This window comes from Rhinoderma darwinii, chromosome 1 (genome assembly GCF_050947455.1).
Source record: "Rhinoderma darwinii isolate aRhiDar2 chromosome 1, aRhiDar2.hap1, whole genome shotgun sequence".
NCBI lineage: Eukaryota > Metazoa > Chordata > Amphibia > Anura > Rhinodermatidae > Rhinoderma > Rhinoderma darwinii.
In genome coordinates, this window is record NC_134687.1 from 632930245 (window position 1) to 632950575 (window position 20331).

General features: G+C 42.7%; 1 protein-coding gene across 1 annotated transcript in view; it reads left to right on the plus strand.

Annotated features, from left to right (window-relative positions):
• LOC142654633 (uncharacterized) overlaps positions 1 to 20331 on the plus strand; it is a 213059-nt gene that overhangs the window by 26633 nt on the left and 166095 nt on the right. Inside the window, 2 exon segments of the mRNA XM_075828941.1 lie at positions 4880 to 4977; positions 5132 to 5246. Coding sequence (XP_075685056.1) covers positions 4880 to 4977; positions 5132 to 5246 — 213 coding nt within the window.

The window sequence follows — 20331 nt, forward strand, 5'->3', positions numbered from 1 at the left end:
CCTGGTGGAGGTAAGGAGGTTGTCACTCAGGATTTGACGGTACATGGCTCCTTCCATTCTCCCATTGATGCGGTGAAGTAGTCCTGTGCCCTTAGCAGAGAAACACCCCCAAAACATAATGTTTCCACCTCCATTCTTGACAGTGGGGACGGTGTTCTTTGGGTCATAGGCAGCATTTCTCTTCCTCCAAAAACGGCGAGTTGAGTTAATGCCAAAGAGCTCAATTTTAGTCTCATCTGACCACAGCACCTTCTCCCAATCACTCTCAGAATCATCCAGATGTTCATTTGCAAACTTCAGACGGGCCTGTACATGTGCCTTCTTGAGCAGGGGGGCCTTGCGGGCACTGCGGGATTTTAATCCATTACGGCGTAATGTGTTACCAATGGTTTTCTTGGTGACTGTGGTCCCAGCTGCCTTGAGATCATTAACAAGTTCCCCCCGTGTAGTTTTCGGCTGAGCTCTCCCCTTCCTCAGGATCAAGGATACCCCACGAGGTGAGATTTTGCATGGAGCCCCAGATCGATGTCGATTGACAGTCATTTTGTATGTCTTCCATTTTCTTACTATTGCACCAACAGTTGTCTCCTTCTCACCCAGCGTCTTACTTATGGTTTTGTAGCCCATTCCAGCCTTGTGCAGGTCTATGATCTTGTCCCTGACATCCTTAGAAAGCTCTTTGGTCTTGCCCATGTTGTCGAGGTTAGAGTCAGACTGATGGACAGGAGTCTTTTATACAGGTGACCATTTAAGACAGCTGTCTTTAATGCTGGCACCACGTTGATTTGGAGCGTGTAACCGGTCTGGAGGAGGCTGAACTCTTAATGGTTGGTAGGGGATCAAATACTTATTTCTCTGTGCACAATGCAAATAAATATATATAATTTTGACAATGTGATTTTCTGTTTTTTGTTTTTTTTTATATATAGTTACATAGTTAGTACGGCTGAAAAAAGACACATGTCCATCAAGTTCAACCAAGGGAAGGGAAAAGGGAAGGAAAAATTTCTACACATAGGAGCTAATATTTTTTTGTTCTAGGAAATTATCTAACCCTTTTTTAAAGCCATCTACTGTCCCTGCTGTGACCAGCTCCTGCGGTAGGCTATTCCATAAATTCACAGTTCTCACTGTAAAGAAGCCTTGTCGCCTCTGCAGCTTGAACCTTTTTTTCTCCAGACGGAGGGAGTGTCCCCTTGTTTTTTGAGGGGGTTTTACAAGGAACAGGATTTCACCATATTTTTTGTATGTGCCATTAATATATTTATATAAGTTAATCATGTCCCCCCTTAGTCGTCTTTTTTCAAGGCTAAATAGGTTTAATTCTTTCAATCTTTCCTCATAACTTAAATTCTCCATGCCCCTTATTAGCTTCGTTGCTCTTCTTTGTATTTTTTCCAACTCCAGGGCATCCTTTCTATGAACTGGAGCCCAGAACTGAACTGCATATTCTAGATGAGGCCTCACTAATGCTTTGTAAAGTGGCATTATTACATCCCTGTCCCGCGAGTCCATGCCTCTTTTAATACACGACAATATCCTGCTGGCCTTTGAAGCAGCTGATTGACACTGCATGCTGAAATTTAGTTTATGATTTACAAGTACACCCAGATCCTTCTCAACAAGTGAATCCGCCAGTGTAGCGCCCCCTAGGACATATGATGCATGCAGGTTGTTGGTACCAAGATGCATAACTTTACATTTATCTACATTAAACTTCATTTGCCAAGTGGACGCCCAAACACTTAGTTTGTTTAAATCTGCCTGTAATTCATGAACATCTTCCATAGTCTGAACTATATTACATAGCTTGGTGTCATCTGCAAAAATAGAAATAGTGCTATTAATCCCTTCCTCTATATCATTAATAAATAAGTTGAATAATAGTGGTCCCAGCACTGAACCCTGGGGTACACCACTTATAACCGGGGACCATTCAGAGAAGGAATCATTGACCACAACCCTCTGGATACGGTCCTTGAGCCAATTCTCAATCCAATTACAAACTATATTTTCTAAACCTATAGTCCTTAATTTACTCATTAGGCGTCTATGGGGGACAGTGTCAAATGCCTTTGCAAAGTCCAAAAACACTAAATCCACAGCGGCCCCTCTGTCTAGACTTCTGCTCACCTCTTCATAAAAACAGATTAGGTTAGTTTGACAACTTCTGTCCTTAGTAAAACCGTGCTGGCTGTCACTTATAATGCTATTTATTGTCACATAATCCTGTATATAGTCCCTCAATAGCCCCTCAAACATTTTCCCCACGATGGATGTTAAGCTTACTGGTCTATAATTACCCGGGGAAGACCTAGAGCCCTTTTTGAAAATAGGCACCACATTTGCCCTGCGCCAGTCCCTTGGCACTATACCAGTCACTAGAGATTCTCTGAATATTATGAAAAGGGGGACAGAAATAACTGAACTAAGCTCTTTAAGAATTCTAGGGTGTAACCCATCTGGTCCCGGAGCCTTGTGCACATTTATTTTATTTAATTTAGCTTGGACCATCTCTACATTCATCCAATTCAGTATATCAACTGATATATTAACAGCACTGGCACCGGCTACATCAGCTGCTCTTTCTTCTGTTGTATATACAGAGCTAAAGAACCCATTTAGTAACTCTGCCTTCTCTTGATCCCCTGTGATCAACTCCCCATTACCATTATCTAGGGGTCCTACATGTTCAGACCTTGGCTTTTTTGCATTTATATGCTTGAAGAATTTTTTAGGATTTGTTTTACTATCCTTGGCCACCTGCCTTTCATTTTGTATTTTTGCTAATTTTATTACATTTTTACAGATTTTATTAAGCTCTTTATATTTTACAAAGGCTACAGCTGTACCCTCAGATTTGTATTTTTTAAATGCCCTTTTTTTGTCATGTATTGCCCCTTTCACAGAAGGTGTAAGCCATGTGGGGTTTAATTTGAGTCGTTTATACTTATTACCTGTAGGAATAAATTTTGCACTATAATAACTCAAAGTAGATTTGAAAATCTCCCATTTATCATTTGTTCCATTATTTGACATTAGTTCTTCCCAGTCTATATCCTGAATTGCAGCCCTCATCCTGGGGAAATTGGCTTTCTTAAAATTAAATGTTTTTGCCCTCCCAGCCTGCGTTTGTTTTTTACAGTATAGGTAAAATGTAACTATATTATGATCACTGTTACCGAGGTTTTCACGAACATTGACATTCCCAACAAGCTCTGCATTATTAGAAATGACCAGATCCAACAGAGCTTCACCTCTAGTCGGGTCTTCCACAAACTGGCCCATAAAATTTTCCTGCAACAGGTTGAGGAAATGTCTCCCCTTTGCAGTTGAAGCCGAACCATGACACCAATTAATATCCCGGAAATTAAAATCTCCCATTATCACTACAGTACCCGCCTGTGCAGCCCGCTCCATCTGTTTATATATCTGACCTTCCATCTCCTCAGTTATATTGGGGGGTCTATAGATTACACCAAAAGTAATTTTTTCAGTGTTTACCTCCCTTTCTAGTTCCACCCACAAGGTTTCAACCTCCTCACAGTATTCACCCACTATTGTCTCTTTCACACTCGCCTTCATATCACTTCTCACATACAGACATACACCGCCACCTTTCCTATTTGTCCTGTCTTTACGAAAAAGTGTAAAACCCTGTAGATTTACAGCCCAGTCATGTGAAGAGTCCAGCCATGTTTCAGCAACACCAACTATATCTATATTTTCTTCCAGTATCAAGGCCTCCAGCTCCCCCATTTTGCTTGCTAGACTTCTGGCATTTGTGAACATACACTTTAACTTGCCTGTCAGTTTTTCACTTTTATTATCAGAAATGTGATTTGACATTAATCGGTCCTTTTTATTTACACTGATGTTTTGTAACGAAAGGATCTCCTTATCTTGTTGTCTAGCCCTCTCCCCACATTCTGTTTCTCCCCCCACCAATATAGTCTGACCCCTCTCTAACCTGGCTACCCCTTTTTTTTCTACATTGACCTCCCTCCTCAGCCCTAGTTTAAATACTCCGCCACCCCAGCTAGAATTCTCTCCCCCAGCACAGCGGACCCCCTTCCATTTAGGTGCAAATCATCTGCAGAATACAGTTTGTACCCCAATGAAAAGTCAGCCCAGTGCTCTAGGAACCCAAATCCTTCTCCTCTACACCAAGACTTCAGCCATGCATTTAACTCCCTAAGCTCCCGCTGTCTTTCCTGTGATGCGCATGGCACAGGCAGTATTCCTGAGAATACAACCTTGGAGGTCCTTCCCTTCAGCTTGTAGCCTAGTTCTTTAAAATTATTCTTAAGGCTCCTCCACCTACCATTTATTCTGTCGTTGGTACCGACATGGACCACGACAGCTGGATCATCACCAGCCCCTCCCAGCCCCTCTCTCACTGGTAAAATTAACCTAGCCTAAAAATTCTAGACTGTTCATGAATTTGACAGTGGGCAAACATACAAAATCAGCAAGGGATCAAATACTTATTTCCTAAACTGTATATACACAAAATAGGAGAAAACATTGAAATAATAAGCAGGTGACGCCCTGAACATTTTTTGGTTTGGCAGGGAACTCTTAAAATAGAAACGCCATGTGTCCCGCCACTTTGAAGTGTTTCCGCGTCCACGCAACGCAGATACAGTTAAATACTATGGAGAAGCAGGGAGCAGTTGGCACTCCGACATTCGCTTTGGTAGGCCACAGTTTACTTTAGGCCTGCGGCTTACAAGCTGCAGGAACATCAACACAGGTAGTGAGGACCTCAACATTGTAATTTTGGCTCTTATCAGTAAACAGAAATGTATAGAGAAGTGTCTGATATATAGACAGGTATACAGTAGTCATGTATTCATTCACTGCGTATTTCCTACAGATGGTTCCAGTAGGAGAAGTCGACTAGTGAGATGTCCCAGTCCTCTGTATTCCCAGGACTGTCCAGAGGAAAAACACAATGTCCCAGAGAATCATCAGGTAGATAAAGCTGAGCCCTATACCAGATCTATATAGGGGGGTGTGGAGCTTTTTGGTCCTGTGGTCATAGATTTTGGTGGTTTCTTATGTTGATCTGTTAGATTCTTGTCACTCTCTGCTGTATTGTACTGAATTATTACATATGTGAAATCAGGGGGAAGATCAGACTAATATTAAAGCAGAGGATGAAGCAGAAGAAAAGCGGGTGAGGGGCAATCAACCGTGTAAGAGTAAAGTGGAGGAGGAAACTCCAGGAGATGTTACCACAGGTAAGTAATAATGAATTTAGAAAGTGAATTCCGAGGTTTCGTAAGGTGTGGTTCCTCCTTAGCTCTGCATTAGGCCTTCTTTACACGAACGCTGCGCATCTCGGAGGTGAAAAACTGCTGTTTTTCACATCTGAGATGCATCCGTGCTCAGCGCTGCGGGGTGCGATGTCACGCATCCCCCATAGTTGAGAGTCTATGGAGGGATGCCTGATGCGCGAAAAGAACGAACATGTCCTATTTTCGCACGGACCCATCACACGGTCCGTTTAAACAACGGCTGTGTGAACGGCCAAATTGAATTCCATAGGTCCGTGGGACGGCCGCTGTTTCAACGGCCGTCCCACGGACGTTTAACACGCTCGTGTAACTAAGCCCGAACAGTAACACTTCAGGCAATGTGTTATACATAGTGCAGGACCTGCGGGAACTGTTACTGCACATAGAAGTTCTCTACATGGTGTTCCATGAATCCGGTCATGCACTAGGCTTAGCATCAGATTTTGGAGGCCACCAACTACGATTAACAGTTGCACTAACAGCCAGGATCTGAAAAAACTCAATTTAACTACTTAAAGGGAATGTGTCATCAGAAAATTACCTGTTTAAAGGGGCTTTCCTATCTTGGATAATTATGACATATACACATTCACTTCTATGGGTGTTACGGAAACAGCGTAGCTCGGTGAGCTCGGCTGTTTTCGTAACTCCCGACCACCTTACCAGGAAGTGGCTGGGAGGCAGCAGGATCCGAGTAAGTTGGAACGGGGTTATGGGGGCCCCGTTCTAGAGGTGGGTGCAGGTCCCAGAGGTGGGTGCAGGTCCCAGAGTTGGGACCCGCATCTATATGACTTTTATGGCATATCCTGTGGACATGCCATAATTGTCCAAGATGGGAAAACCCCTTTAAATCAAGTTTTTATGTTAAACCTATTTTTTAAGATATATTGGTTTTTTTTTCTGTTATCTTTAAAAATAATCCTAAAATCTTGCATTTTCACCCTGGCCGCTGAGTCTCATAGTAGACTAACACTTCCTGTTTTGTAGAGATCAATTCTTATCATACATCTCATTATCCTCACTGCCAGGATTACACTGACAGGTAACACCTATAATACAGTACTGTGCAAAAGTATTGTGGAAAAATGCTACAAAGTAAGAATACTTTTAAAAATAGTGTTAATTTTTTTTATCAATTAACAAAATACAAAGTGAATGAACAGAAGAGCAATCTGAATCAAATCAATATGTAGTTTGACCACCCTTTGCCTTCAAAACAGCATCAATTCTTCTAGATACACTTGCACACAGTTTTTGAAGGCACTCGGTGGGTAGGTTGTTCTAAACATCTTGGAGAACTAAGCACAGATCTTCTGTGGATGTAGGCTTCCTCAAATCATTCTGTCCCTTCATGTAATCCCAGACAGACTCGATGATGTTGAGATCAGGGCTCTGTGGGGGCCTTATCACTTCTAGGGCTCCTTTTTCATCTTTACACTGAAGATAGTTCTTAATGACATTGACTGTATGTTTAGGGTCTAGGGTCGTTGTACTGCTGCAGAATAAATTTGGAGCCGATCAGATGCCTCCTTGAAGGTATTGTATGATGGATAAGTATCTGCCTGTTTTTCTCGGCATTGAGAACACCATTAATCCTGACAAAGTCCCCAACTCCATTTTGAATTGCAGCCCCAAGCCTGCAAAGAACCTCCACCATTCTTCACTGTTGCCTGCAGACGCTCATTATTGTACCGTATTCAAATTTTGACATCAGTCCAGAGCTCCTGCTGCCATTTTTCTGCACCCCAGGTTCTATGTTTTCATGAATAGCTGAGTCGCTTGGCCTTGTTTCCATGTCGAAGATATGGCTTTTTGGCAGCAATTCTTCCATGAGGACCACTTCTTGCCAGACTTCTCCAAACAGTAGATAGGTGTACCTGGGTCCCGCTGGTTTCTGCCAGTTCTGAGCTGATGGCACTGCTGGACATTTTCCAGTTTGGAAGGGAAGTAAGCATTATGTGTCTTTGATCTGCTGCACTAAGTTTCCTTGGCCAACCACTGCATCTACGGTCCTCAACGTTGCCCGTTTCTTTGTGCTTCTTCAAATGAACTTGAACTGCACATTTGGAAACCCCCGTCTGCATTGAAATCTTTGCCTGGGAGGGACCTTTCTGATGCAGTATAACTACCTTGTGTTTTAGAATGTGAAGAAGTCCAAAGTGGAGCAGCACTGTAAAATGGAATCTAGTTTAGAATCCGGGTGCAATCTTCAGCAGAGCGGACTCTAAGGTCCAAATAGGCAAAGCAAAACACGAAAAAGGAAGCAACACTCCAGGTAAAGTAACTACAGTGGTTTACTCACCAATGATGCAGACAAGTGATGGTTCAGCTCCTCCTTAGAGCCATTATCAGACTTGATGAGCCATTATCAAACTTGATAATGACTCCAAGGAGGTGCTGAAACATCGCTTGTCTGCATCAATGGTGAATAAACCACTGTAGTCACTTTACCTGGAGTGCTGCTTCCTTTTTGCTCTATTTTGCTTTACCTTGTGTCTTGATGCTGTGTTCAGTCTTGCCATGGTGGAGCTATGACATGAAATTGTCTTCCACAACCTCACCTTTGTAGCAGGGGTTGGCTGTTCCTCACCCTGTTTAAAGCCTCATACACAGCTGTGTGTTACAGTTAATGACTGTGTTTCAGCCTACGTATGAAAATGCAAATCATTATCACCTTTTGGTATAATTGGTTAATCATACACCTGACTATAATCTTACAAAACCCATGACTTAAGCAAATTTACCTAGAAGAGCTGATGCTGTTTTGAAGGCAAAGGGTGGTCACACCAAATATTGATTTCATTTACATTCCTCTTCTGTTCATTCACTTTGTATTTTGTTAATTGATAAAAAAAAAACTATTGACACTTCTATTTATGAAAGCATTCTTACTTTGCAGCATTTTTTTTTAACTGTAGCATTTTATTTTTTTTACTCCTACACAGTTTTTCACGTCCGAGCCGCACCCGTGCGGGACCCGTTTTCACGGATCCCTCATATACTTGAGGCTATCGAGGGATCCAGGAAATCGGACGAAAATAGAACATGTCCTATTTTTCCACGGGCCCTTCACACAGTCCATTAAAACAGTATAGCTCTGTGTACGCAGTGTATGGAAGACGTGGTAGCAGTTAGGCTCCACCCACTACCTCAAGAAAAACTTCGAATTAGAGTGAGAGCCTGCAAAAAGTGAAAACTTCTAAAATAATGCCATATACAAATCATTTAATGGCCAGAAATAGTGTTATTCCTCCTGTACGCACATATGGCAGATTATTCTGAAAAGTCGTATTGGTAATTTGGTACACTTTAGGGTATGTGCACACGAGGGCGTCCGTTACGGCTGAAATTACGGGGATGTTTCAGCCTGAAAACATCCCCGTAATTTCAGCCGTAACGGCATGTGCAGGCGCTTGAACGCCGCGTCCATTACGGCCGTAATTAGCGCTGCTATTCATTGGAGTCAATGAGTAACGGCTCGAATTACGGCCAAAGAAGTGACAGGTCACTTCTTTGACGCGGGCGTCTATTTACGCGCCGACATTTGACAGCGGCGCGTAAATATACGACTCGTGTGAACAGACAAACGTCTGCCCATTGCTTTCAATGGGCAGATGTTTGTTAGCGCTATTGAGGCGCTATTTTCGGACGTAATTCGGGGCAAAAACGCACGAATTACGTTCGTAAATAGTGCGTGTGAACATACCCTAAGGGTCTTTAAGAAGTTTTCAAGATGGTTTAAAGATATGGATCTTTATATATAGAATTAAAAAAAAGAAAGAAAGATCCATGGTTATTAGGAAGCACCTTTACCGACTGATCATAGTTTACACCTATCCCTGCAAGGACGTTTTAAAACGTCCCACAAAGTTTTCCCCTTTACACCTCTCCCACTCTATCACAGTTAAATATATTCCTTATTTATTACACAATATCAAAGCCCTATATGTTCTGAGAAAAACTAGACCAAATAAGTATCGGTTGGCAGAGAAATAGAACAACAATTTGCAATTAAATTGCCACATGTCTAAAACCTGAATGGGACCGCTTCATTACGGTCACCTTATTAGTACTTGATAAGACCCTCTTTCCTGTTAGAACAGCCTGAATTCTTAGTGGAATGGATTTAACAATGTACTGGGAACCTTTAACCAGATTCTGATTGTTAGCCTCACTGTGTTTATTTCACTGCATCCCGAAGATGTTCTATGAAATTGAGGTCTGCTCAGCCATTAGGATATACAGACCTCATTGTCAGATTATCTTGTTAAATGTAGAGTGTGGCCAAGATTAGATTGTTTGTAACAATATTAAGTTAAGATGTTTTATGTCCAGTTAGTATTAACCCCTTCCCGACATTTGCCGTATGGATACGTCATGGAAAGCTAGTGCTTCCCGCATTTGTCTGTATCCATACGACAAATGGTGGACACTGGCTCAGAAGCTGAGTCGGTGCCACCATCGCCGGATGTCAGCGGTATCTTGCAGCTGACATCCAGCTGTAATGGCGGGGACCGAAATTAGCTTCGATCCCCGCCATTAACCCCTTAAATGCATTTAAGCTGTTTGCAGCTCATTGGAAACCCCAGCAATTAACTTGCCGGGGTTTTCCGGTGGCTGCAATGGCAACCGGAGGCCTAATACTGGCCTCCCGGTTTGCCTAGCACGCAAAACTTCCTGCCCGGCGGCGGGGCCTGAATGGCTTCCGTAGCCAACGACAAGATGACGCCGGCTCATGAACTGAGCCGGCGTCATCAGCGGTGGATGTCAGCTGTATGTTACAGCTGACATCCACCTGTAATGGTGGGAGACTGAGCTAGCTCCGATGCCTGCCATTAACCCCTTCGATGCAGCGATCTCAAGTGATCATTGCATCTTAGAGGTTGCTAGCAGATCGCCAGCCCTGCCATTCAATCAGACCTAACAATGGCCTCCTGCTCTGCCATTACAAAAGCCGATTAGGCCCCATCGGGAGACTAAGCCTAATCGGCTTTCTGTCCGTGAATGACTGACAGATCTAATACATTGCACTATGTTAAAGGGGGTGGGGTAATAGCGGGATCCACTGGTTAGTGACACCCACTATTACTACCGCCTTTATAAACAGGGTCACTAGGGTTATGCCTAGTTCCCCTACCTTTTCCTTATACGAACGTCGATCTAATTGTTTTAGCGGCTACTCAAGGGAATAAGACCGTATATTTATTAACATACAGTAATCACTCATATGTATAATACAGTAACTAATCACACTACAGTATAAATACGGTATCCTAATTATACCGCCACCCACTTACCTAAAAATACGTATGAATACAGTTACGTTACAACACAATACACATAAGTTACTTGTGATTCTCACACGCTCACTATCTCTATCCCACTCCCTCCTAATATAACTTTCCCTATACACTAAGGGTTAATACGGGATAAGGAGGAACAAGGGGAATGGGTTTCGGTGTACCTGGGGATGTGCAGGTCAAGGGTCACTGCAGGGTACTTGGGGCAGCAAGGGTGAACTTAGGGAACACAGGGTTACTCAGACTCAGGGGGAGTAGGGACAGTACTCAGGGAGAGCAAGGGGTTAACTCAGGGAAGCAAGGGTTAACTCTGGGACAGTACTCAGGGAGAGCAAGGGGTTAACTCGGGGAGTAGGGACAGTACTCAGGGAGAGCAAGGGGTTAACTCAGGGAAGCAAGGATTACAGCAGGAGGAGACAGGGTTAAGTGTAGCTGTTGCGTGACTTTGGGGTAGAGGCAGAAGCAGGAGCCCAGGTCTTTGGAGGAGAGAGAGGTGATCCGGGTCGTGATGGTGTGGGAGGCAGGCAGCTCTCAGCTGATCGTCTTCTGCTAGCTTCGGCTCCTGAGCGTACCGATGCAGGGCTATTTAACCCTGTCGGTACGCTCGCAGCGGGGGATGTGGCGCTTGCCCCTGGTTAGCATGGGTCGGCATGGTGATCTATCACCAGCCGACTCATGAGTGCCCGCACGAGACAGTCCATGCGCGCGGGAGACTTGAAATGGAGACAGGGGATAACTATCCCTTGTCTCCATGGTTTCCAAACAAAGCAGGGCAATGCTAATTGTCCTGCTTCGCTTACAACCGCATTCATGACCAGGGCTGTTGTTGTTACAGCCCTGGCTCATGATACATTATATGTATTATACATACACATATATATTATATATATATATATATATATGTGTGTGTGTGTGTGTATACAGTGAAGGAAATAAGTATTTGATCCCTTGCTGATTTTGTAAGTTTGCCCACTGTCAAAGTCATGAACAGTCTAGAATTTTTAGGCTAGGTTAATTTTACCAGTGAGATAGATTATATAAAAAAAAAAAACAGGAAATCACATTGTCAAAATTATATATATTTATTTGCATTGTGCACAGAGAAATAAGTATTTGATCCCCTACCAACCATTAAGAGTTCAGCCTCCTCCAGACCAGTTACACGCTCCAAATCAACTTGGTGCCTGCATTAAAGACAGCTGTCTTAAATGGTCACCTGTATAAAAGACTCCTGTCCACAGACTCAATTAATCAGTCTGACTCTAACCTCGACAACATGGGCAAGACCAAAGAGCTTTCTAAGGCTGTCAGGGACAAGATCATAGACCTGCACACGGCTGGAATGGACTACAAAACGATAAGTAAGACGCTGGGTGAGAAGGAGACAACTGTTGGTGCAATAGTAAGAAAATGGAAGACATACAAAATGACTGTCAATCGACATCGATCTGGGGCTCCATGCAAAATCTCACCTCGTGGGGTATCCTTGATCCTGAGGAAGGTGAGAGCTCGGCCGAAAACTACAAATGATCTCAAGGCAGCTGGGACCAAAGTCACCAAGAAAACCATTGGTAACACATTACGCTGTAATGGATTAAAATCCTGCAGTGCCCGCAAGGTCCCCCTGCTCAAGAAGGCACATGTACAGGCCCGTCTGAAGTTTGCAAATGAACATCTGGATGATTCTGAGAGTGATTGGGAGAAGGTGCTGTGGTCAGATGAGACTAAAATTGAGCTCTTTGGCATTAACTCAACTCGCCGTTTTTGGAGGAAGAGAAATGCTGCCTATGACCCAAAGAACACCGTCCCCACTGTCAAGCATGGAGGTGGAAACATTATGTTTTGGGGGTGTTTCTCTGCTAAGGGCACAGGACTACTTCACCGCATCAATGGGAGAATGGATGGAGCCATGTCCCGTCAAATCCTGAGTGACAACCTCCTTCCCTCCACCAGGACATTATAAATGGCTCGTGGCTGGGTCTTCCAGCACGACAATGACCCGAAACATACAGCCAAGGCAACAAAGGAGTGGCTCAAAAAGAAGCACATTAAGGTCATGGAGTGGCCTAGCCAGTCTCCAGACCTTAATCCCATCGAAAACTTATGGAGGGAGCTGAAGATCCGAGTTGCCAAGCGACAGCCTCTAAATCTGAATGATTTACAGATGATCTGCAAAGAGGAGTGGGCCAAAATTCCATCTAACATGTGTGCAAACCTCATCATCAACTACTAAAAATGTCTGACTGCTGTGCTTGCCAACAAGGGTTTTGTCACCAAGTATGAAGTCTTGTTTGCCAAAGGGATCAAATACTTATTTCTCTGTGCACAATGCAAATAAATATATAAAAATTTTGACAATGTGATTTTCTGTTTTGTTTTTTTTTATATAATCTATCTCTCACTGGTAAAATTAACCTAGCCTAAAAATTCTAGACTGTTCATGTCTTTGACAGTGGGCAAACTTACAAAATCAGCAAGGGATCAAATACTTATTTCCATCACTGTGTGTGTGTATATATATATATATATATATATATATATATATATAGATATATAGATATATAGATAGACATACATATATATATATATATATATATATATATATATATACACAATGTGTATGTCTATCTATATATATATATATATATATATATATATATATATATATATATATATATATACACTGTATACATACACACACTATATATATATATATATATATATAGACACTTCCCTTTACAATTCCCCTGTTGTCGGGGACTCGACAATGCAATTCGGGGAAGTGTTTGTGGGGTTCTATTTACCCCCTCAACCTCCCTGGTAATGGTCTGAAATGGAAGGAAGTATAATATTGGACCTAGATACTCGACATCAGCTATCTCCTCAAGGACACCTTCCCGCCGGTCCTCTGACTGGAGTCTAGTGTCCAAAGAAACGAAACCTCAAAGTTCACAGAATGAAGATGAAATTAAATCTCCTAGTCCATAGAACAAAGTTGAGATAAAACTCACAGTCCATAGAACGAAGCCTCGAAGCCCATCAGACGAAGTTGAAATGAAACCTTCATAGTCCATAGAACGAAGAAACCTTAATAGTCCATAGAACGGGGTTGAAATAAACTCACAGTCCATAGAACGAAGCCTCAAAGCTCATCAAACGAACAAAGCTCATATGAAAACCTCAAAGTCCATGAACTGCAGATTTCTTGTTCTTTCTTACTTGGAGTTTCTTCCTCTTGAGTGGCGTCAGCAGGTATTTCCAGTGGCCGATCCAATTTTAGCATGCCGACCCGTGTAAGGCTACTTGTGCCCTCACATGGTCAGCCTTGGAATGGCTTAGCCCGCCTTTCAACAACCTTTTGTACGTGATCCATTACTTTTCCAACTTTTCCCAGCATCTTGATTGAAGACGAAACAATCTTTGTGGGCTGATATCCAGGTCTCGATCATGGCAGGTTATCATCCCCGAGGAGGAGGTGATGTCTTGGTACCCAGGAATCTACTGTGGGGTGGAGCATCGCCTTCCATTTCCCCTCTGACATTCAATCCATCATCATATTGACCATACCAGTTCTCAGGTTGAGGTGGCAAATACCTACAAGGGTGTGTGAATACCTTACCTATCCCTAAGGGTTCCTACACACTACCCAATCATACAAACAAAGTGAAAAATGACCAAACATACAAAAATATTCCCCCCCCTTCCCAAACCATAGGTATATGTACATATAGAGATTCATGCTCAAACAGCATCTCTCACTACTCCTCCATAAACACGTGACAGGTCCACATGTAAATGGGGTGACTACAGGCTGTAAATATATGCCCGCCTACACGTACATGCTCACTCACTGTGGGACGGGCACGTCCTCACTTAATATGCCTATGTTGCGGACACATATCAACACCTGGAATGTCTATATGTACACCTTGAAAATTTTGTACGACCCATTGATTAAGATTTACACTTTACAAATATATATACACATACAATAACAAACAATTCTTGGTCGCAGGACTGTATCACTATGTCCTTAGACCCCGTCTACGAATGTATTCGTGGCTTTCTGCTTGACCTCGTTGTATTTGGTCTACCAGTCCTTTCATTCGTCGGTACACGCAGAACAGTCCAACGTACATAATCGCCACAAGAGTGAGGATTATCACTGGGTGGATGAGCAAGTTGAAGAAGTGGCCTTGGGACTATATCCGACAAGCTCTCCCACCAAGACACTTCCACCAAGACAATTCCTGTGATCTTTTTAGTGTCATGTTCCAACTGAATAGTGGCTTGGTGTTGGGAATCTTTCAGTTTATCCATGACATCCTCTTCCTCATTGAAGTCTCGCAGGAGATTTCTTAGTTCGATGCCAAACCCAAGAGGAATCGTCTGGAGTCTCACAGGGGTGTCTGGACGGATGTCGAGCCTTTTTTCAGGTGTCACCGGAGTTCTTCCCTTCTGATCCGCCACATCAACGCCTAATACGGGATTAGGGTACAGTATGCTCCTGGGAGGAATATGCCTCTTTCGGTGCAGTTAGTCGCGTGGCATTCTGCATTCGATACCAGAACCAATATCCTTGACCCATGTCTTGAGGAGGGCATTGGATTAGCCTTCATATCACAGGACCCCTCGGTATCCCAACACTGGTGTAGGTCAGGATATTCGAGGGGAGCTGTGGATGAAGCATTTTTTTTGTGGTTCCTCACAATTCTCAGTTTTGTGGAACTATATCCCTGTCTTAGCAAACCCATTATCTTAAAATCAAGATATGGGTGTAATGCCAGGGTTACCTCCCCCTGTCCAAAGTTTCCTAACTCCAGTTAAACACAAAAGAATCAGCCATACTGTTATTCGCTGTATTTAATTGCACTCGTATTAGGCCTCAGATGAAATTGTGTGACCTGTCTGAACCCCCCCCCCCCCCCAGGTCTAGGTGCACAGAATAACATAAAACACTACACCGTGAACTTATGTTACCTGTTCGCACCGCCTAACCTGGGTTCACAGTATAACAACAACTTCAACGTTATCCTAATAGAGAGCAATTAAAACATTGGGCGCAAATACACCACTATGCAATGGTTGATTCTCCAGTTGTTTTCCTGGAGTGGTTTTCTAATTATGCATTCTAAATACAGGCAACACCCATATAGTATAAATACATATTACTGATAACCAGGGATATACCACAATAGAATATGTGAAAGAACCACAAAATAAAAACACAAATGAAAACAAACGGACAACTGGGGACAAACACAACAGACCATAAACAACCATTACAGACATAACGGACTGAACATGCAATTTATGGCCAACTTCCTAAACTCCACCCTTGTTGTGGTTGGTCATTTAGACCCTTGAGCACGTGGCGGAGCACATAAGGCTGTAAGGAGACTCTTATGCAGCCATTTTGTCTAAACCCACGTTTTGTTGTGACGTGGCCATTTTCTATTGCCATTTCGCTGGGCTTTCCATGGTTGCTTATGCCGTGGCAGTTCCTCGCAATATGTCCCATTTGACCACATTTAAAGCATTTAACAGGACCTCATTTCTGAGTACTCAAAGACTCGCAGTACTTCGCAATATGGCCTGAGCCGGCACATGCATAACATTTAACAGTACATGCTCTACTGGACTTAGGGCAGTCAACAGTACATGATCTCTTAAAGTTCTGCATGGCTAGGGAAGCACTTCTAAATATCGTACACTTACATTTGCGTAACACTTTTGTAACAATGTTACCTTCAGGATTCCGGATGGGATCACTATTTGTGACATATGATCCATCACTCTTACTACTCCCCCCTTTTTGCCCTGTAGAGGGCAAACTTACAGCGGAATCAGGCCTTGAAAAAGACAAGGCCGGTAACATTTTTGAGAAATCTTTTATGATGTTTTGCATACTGGTTACCAATTGTGACCTAGTAGCAAGCTCATCCATTCAACTTGGCAATGATGACATCCGTAGATGCCGCCTTAACCTTAAATGCATTGATCACAGCATAAGACCCAGTCAGCTGTGCATCAATATCATCACCATGATTTCTCAAATCTATCACCTGCGATTCCAGCATGCAAATTTGCTGATCTCTACATTGGGCATTCTCTGCCAGTTGTGTCTGCAAATCACAAACCTGCTTCACATTGTTGGCACAACACTGGCAGTGAAGATTTGGGGAGTCACTCTTAATTTCTGAGTGATCAGGCTTCCACGTCTCCTCATACATACAGATTAATTTAGCGAGCAAGTGGAGACGTTTGGAGGTTTGGTTAAGAACACTCCTCTTGCTAATGCACAACTTATCATGTGCATAAGCCTCGTACAGCAGAGTGGACCACAGCATTCCTGCTGACTTGTAAGTCGTGGGTGTTACTGGATTACATTTACTGTTTTTGGCGAGGTGTTTAAGTGTGGAGAAGTCCATACTCACTGTTTCAGAAGTCATCTCCGTCTGCGTTGTCCTCCTTGTCACCCGCTGTTTTGAAAAAGGTCCTTTTTTCCGGAACGCCTTTTCCCGATCAGCTGGACTTCACCGGAAGAACACCGACGTTGATATTTCTGCAAACTCTTTTGTATAAGTTGCTCACTCGCCCGACGATTCGTCGCCGTAGAGCAGCACGCCGCAAAGCAAAATAAAATACGTTAATACCTCAGAAAATAAAACAAAAAACAATGGGTTCGCTGATCAATTGTATCCTGTATCAAGCCTTAAATAAAATTGTGTTCCTCGTCTGAACTTCAAAAAGGTCTAGGCGCACAGTATAACCCAACACTACACCGTGTACGTACGTTACCTGTCCACGCCTCGCCGCCTATCTGCAGTTCACGTTTGAACACAATTTTATTGTACAAAAGACAGAAATAAATTGAAAGCCGTTTGGGCTGGCTCGCTAATGTTAAAGGGGGTGGGGTAATAGCGGGATCCACTGGTTAGTGACACCCACTATTACTACCTCCTTTATAAACAGGGTCACTAGGGTTATGCCTAGTTCCCCTACCTTTTCCTTATACGAACATCGATCTAATTGCAAGGGGAACATTTCTTCTGTTTCAAGAGGCAAATTATCTAGGCCCTAAAATTAGGGAACCAGGAAGGGTATGGCCCAAACATATCTGCTGGAAGCGAGGGCGCCCGTATTATACCAGGCCAACACTTCCCAGCAAAATTCCCCAAACTGCAAATGTGGGAAGTGTGGACCAAAAGGGGGATAAGGAAGGACATTTATCAGTGCGACATCGGCCTGTGCAGAAAGGATTGAGCACAGCGTAACACACATCTATGGATTATTTTGTTTTTTTTAACCCAATTATTATACCACCTGACTATGCCCCTGATGTACTCTGCCCAGCTTACATGTGCCCCCACATTATAAACGGAAACGCCAGCAATATTCAAACAAATTTACTACCAAGCAAATCCACGCTCCAAAAGCCAAATGGTGCTCCCTCCCCTCTGAACCCTGCATCGTGCCCAAACAGCAGTTTACTTCCACATATATGGCATCGCCATACCCGGGAGAACCCTTTTAACAATTTTTGGCGTGTGTCCACTGGCACAAGCTGGGTACGGCATACTTGCCACTGAAATTTTTATTTTTACTTTGTACCATCCGCAACGCAATCATTTATGGAAAAGAGCAGTGGGGTGAAGATGCTCACTACACTTCTTAATAAATGCCTTGAGGGGTGCAGTTTCCAAAATGGGGCCACTTCTCAGGGGTTTCTTTTAGTATTTCACATCAGAGCTCTGAATTTTTGAACCAATACTTTGTAAATCGCCAAATTAGGCCTCAATTTTACATGGTATTCTTTCACTCCTGAATCCCTGTCAAATGTCCAGGCAAAAGATTAGGGCCACATGTAGGGTGTTTCTAAAACCGGGAAACACAGCATAATAATTAGAGAGCTGTCTTGTTATGGTGGCACAAACTGGGCACCATTTATTGGCATATCTATGGAAAAAAATCCCATTTTCACTCTGCAACATCGAGTGCACACTAATTTCTGCAAAACACCTGCGGGGTTAACATGCTCACTACACCCCTAGGTCAATACCTTGAGGGGTGTAGTTTACAAAATGTGGTCACTTCTGGGGGGTTTCCACTGCTTTGGTCCCACCGGGGCTTTGCAAATGCGACATAGCGCTCAGAAACCAATCCAGTAAAATCTGCACTCCAAAAGCCAAATGGCACTCCTTCCATTCTGAGCCCTACTGTGTGCCCAAAAAGCCGTTTATTACCACATATGGGTTATTGCCGTACTCGGGAGAAATTGCTTTACAAATTGCTTTTTCTCCTTTAGTCCTTGTGGAAATGAAAAAAAATTAGCTAAACCTGCATTTTCTTTGAAAAAATTTTAGATTTTCATTTTTATGGCCCAATTCCAATAATTTCTGCAAAAAACCTGTTCGGTCAAAATGCTCACTATACCTCTAGATAATTTCCTCAATGGGTGTAGTTTCCAAAATGGGTCACTTTTGGGGGGTTTCCACTGTTTTGTCCCCTCAGGGGCTTTGCAAATGCGACATGGCCTCCGCAAACTATTCCAACTAAATTTTGAGCACCAAAAGCCAAATAGCGCTCTTTCCATTCTGAGCCCTGCCGTGTGTCCAAACAGACGTTTATGACCACGTGGGGTATTGTTTCACTTGGGAGAAATTGCTTTACAAATTTTGTGGTGCTTTTTCTCCTTTAGTCCTTGTGGAAATGAAAAAAAATTAGCTAAACCTACATTTTCTTTGAAAATTTTTTTTTGCAATGAACCTGTGGGGTCAAAATGCTCACTATACCCCTAGATAATTTCCTTGAGGTGTGTAGTTTTCCAAATGGGGTCACATTTGTGGGATTTCCACTGCATTGTTACCGCAGGAGCCCTTCAAACCTGACATGGTGCCTAAAATATATTCTAATAAAAAGAAGGCCCCAAAATCCTCTAGGTGCTCTTTTGCTTCTGAGGCCTGTGCTTCAGTCTATTACCACACTAGGGCCACGTGGGATATTTGTTAAATCTGCAGAACCTGGGCAATATATATTGAGTTGCGTTTCTCTTGTAAAACCTTCGGTTACAAAAAAATGGGTTCAAAATGAATTTCTACAAAAATAAATAAAATTTGTAAATTTTACCTCTACATTGCTTTAATTCCTGTGAAACGTCTAAAGGTTTAAGAAACTTTCTAAATGCTGTTTTGAATACTTTGAGGGGTTAAGTTCTTAAAATGGCGTTCCAATCCTTGTAAATTTTGGTGTTTTTCACAATTAAATACTGAATGTATCGAGCAAATCTTGCCAGTGACCTAAAGTCCAATGTGTCACGAGAAAACAGTCTCGGAATCGGTTGGATAGGTAAAAGCATTTTGAAGTTATTGCCACATAAATTGAAACCTGTCGGATTTGAAAAGTGAGGCTCTGTCAGGAAGGTCAAAAGTGGCCAAAGATGGAAGGGGTTAAAGGGCCAAATGTGTTAGCAGAGGACAGGCTTCATTGCCATATAAAGTCCTGCTTTTTTAAAAAAAAATTTTTTATGAAGTTCATTTTTATATAATAAAAGTGGAGGACTGGGTGTAGACCAGAATCGTGGACTTTGTCATGTATATATTTGAAAGTGTTATACAAAGCGTTATAAGGCTGGAATCACACATATAGTTTTTGAGGACGTTTTTTGAGCTGAAGCCAGGAGTGGATACAAAAAGCATGGCTTAAACTTCTTCAACTTCCTGCTTGAT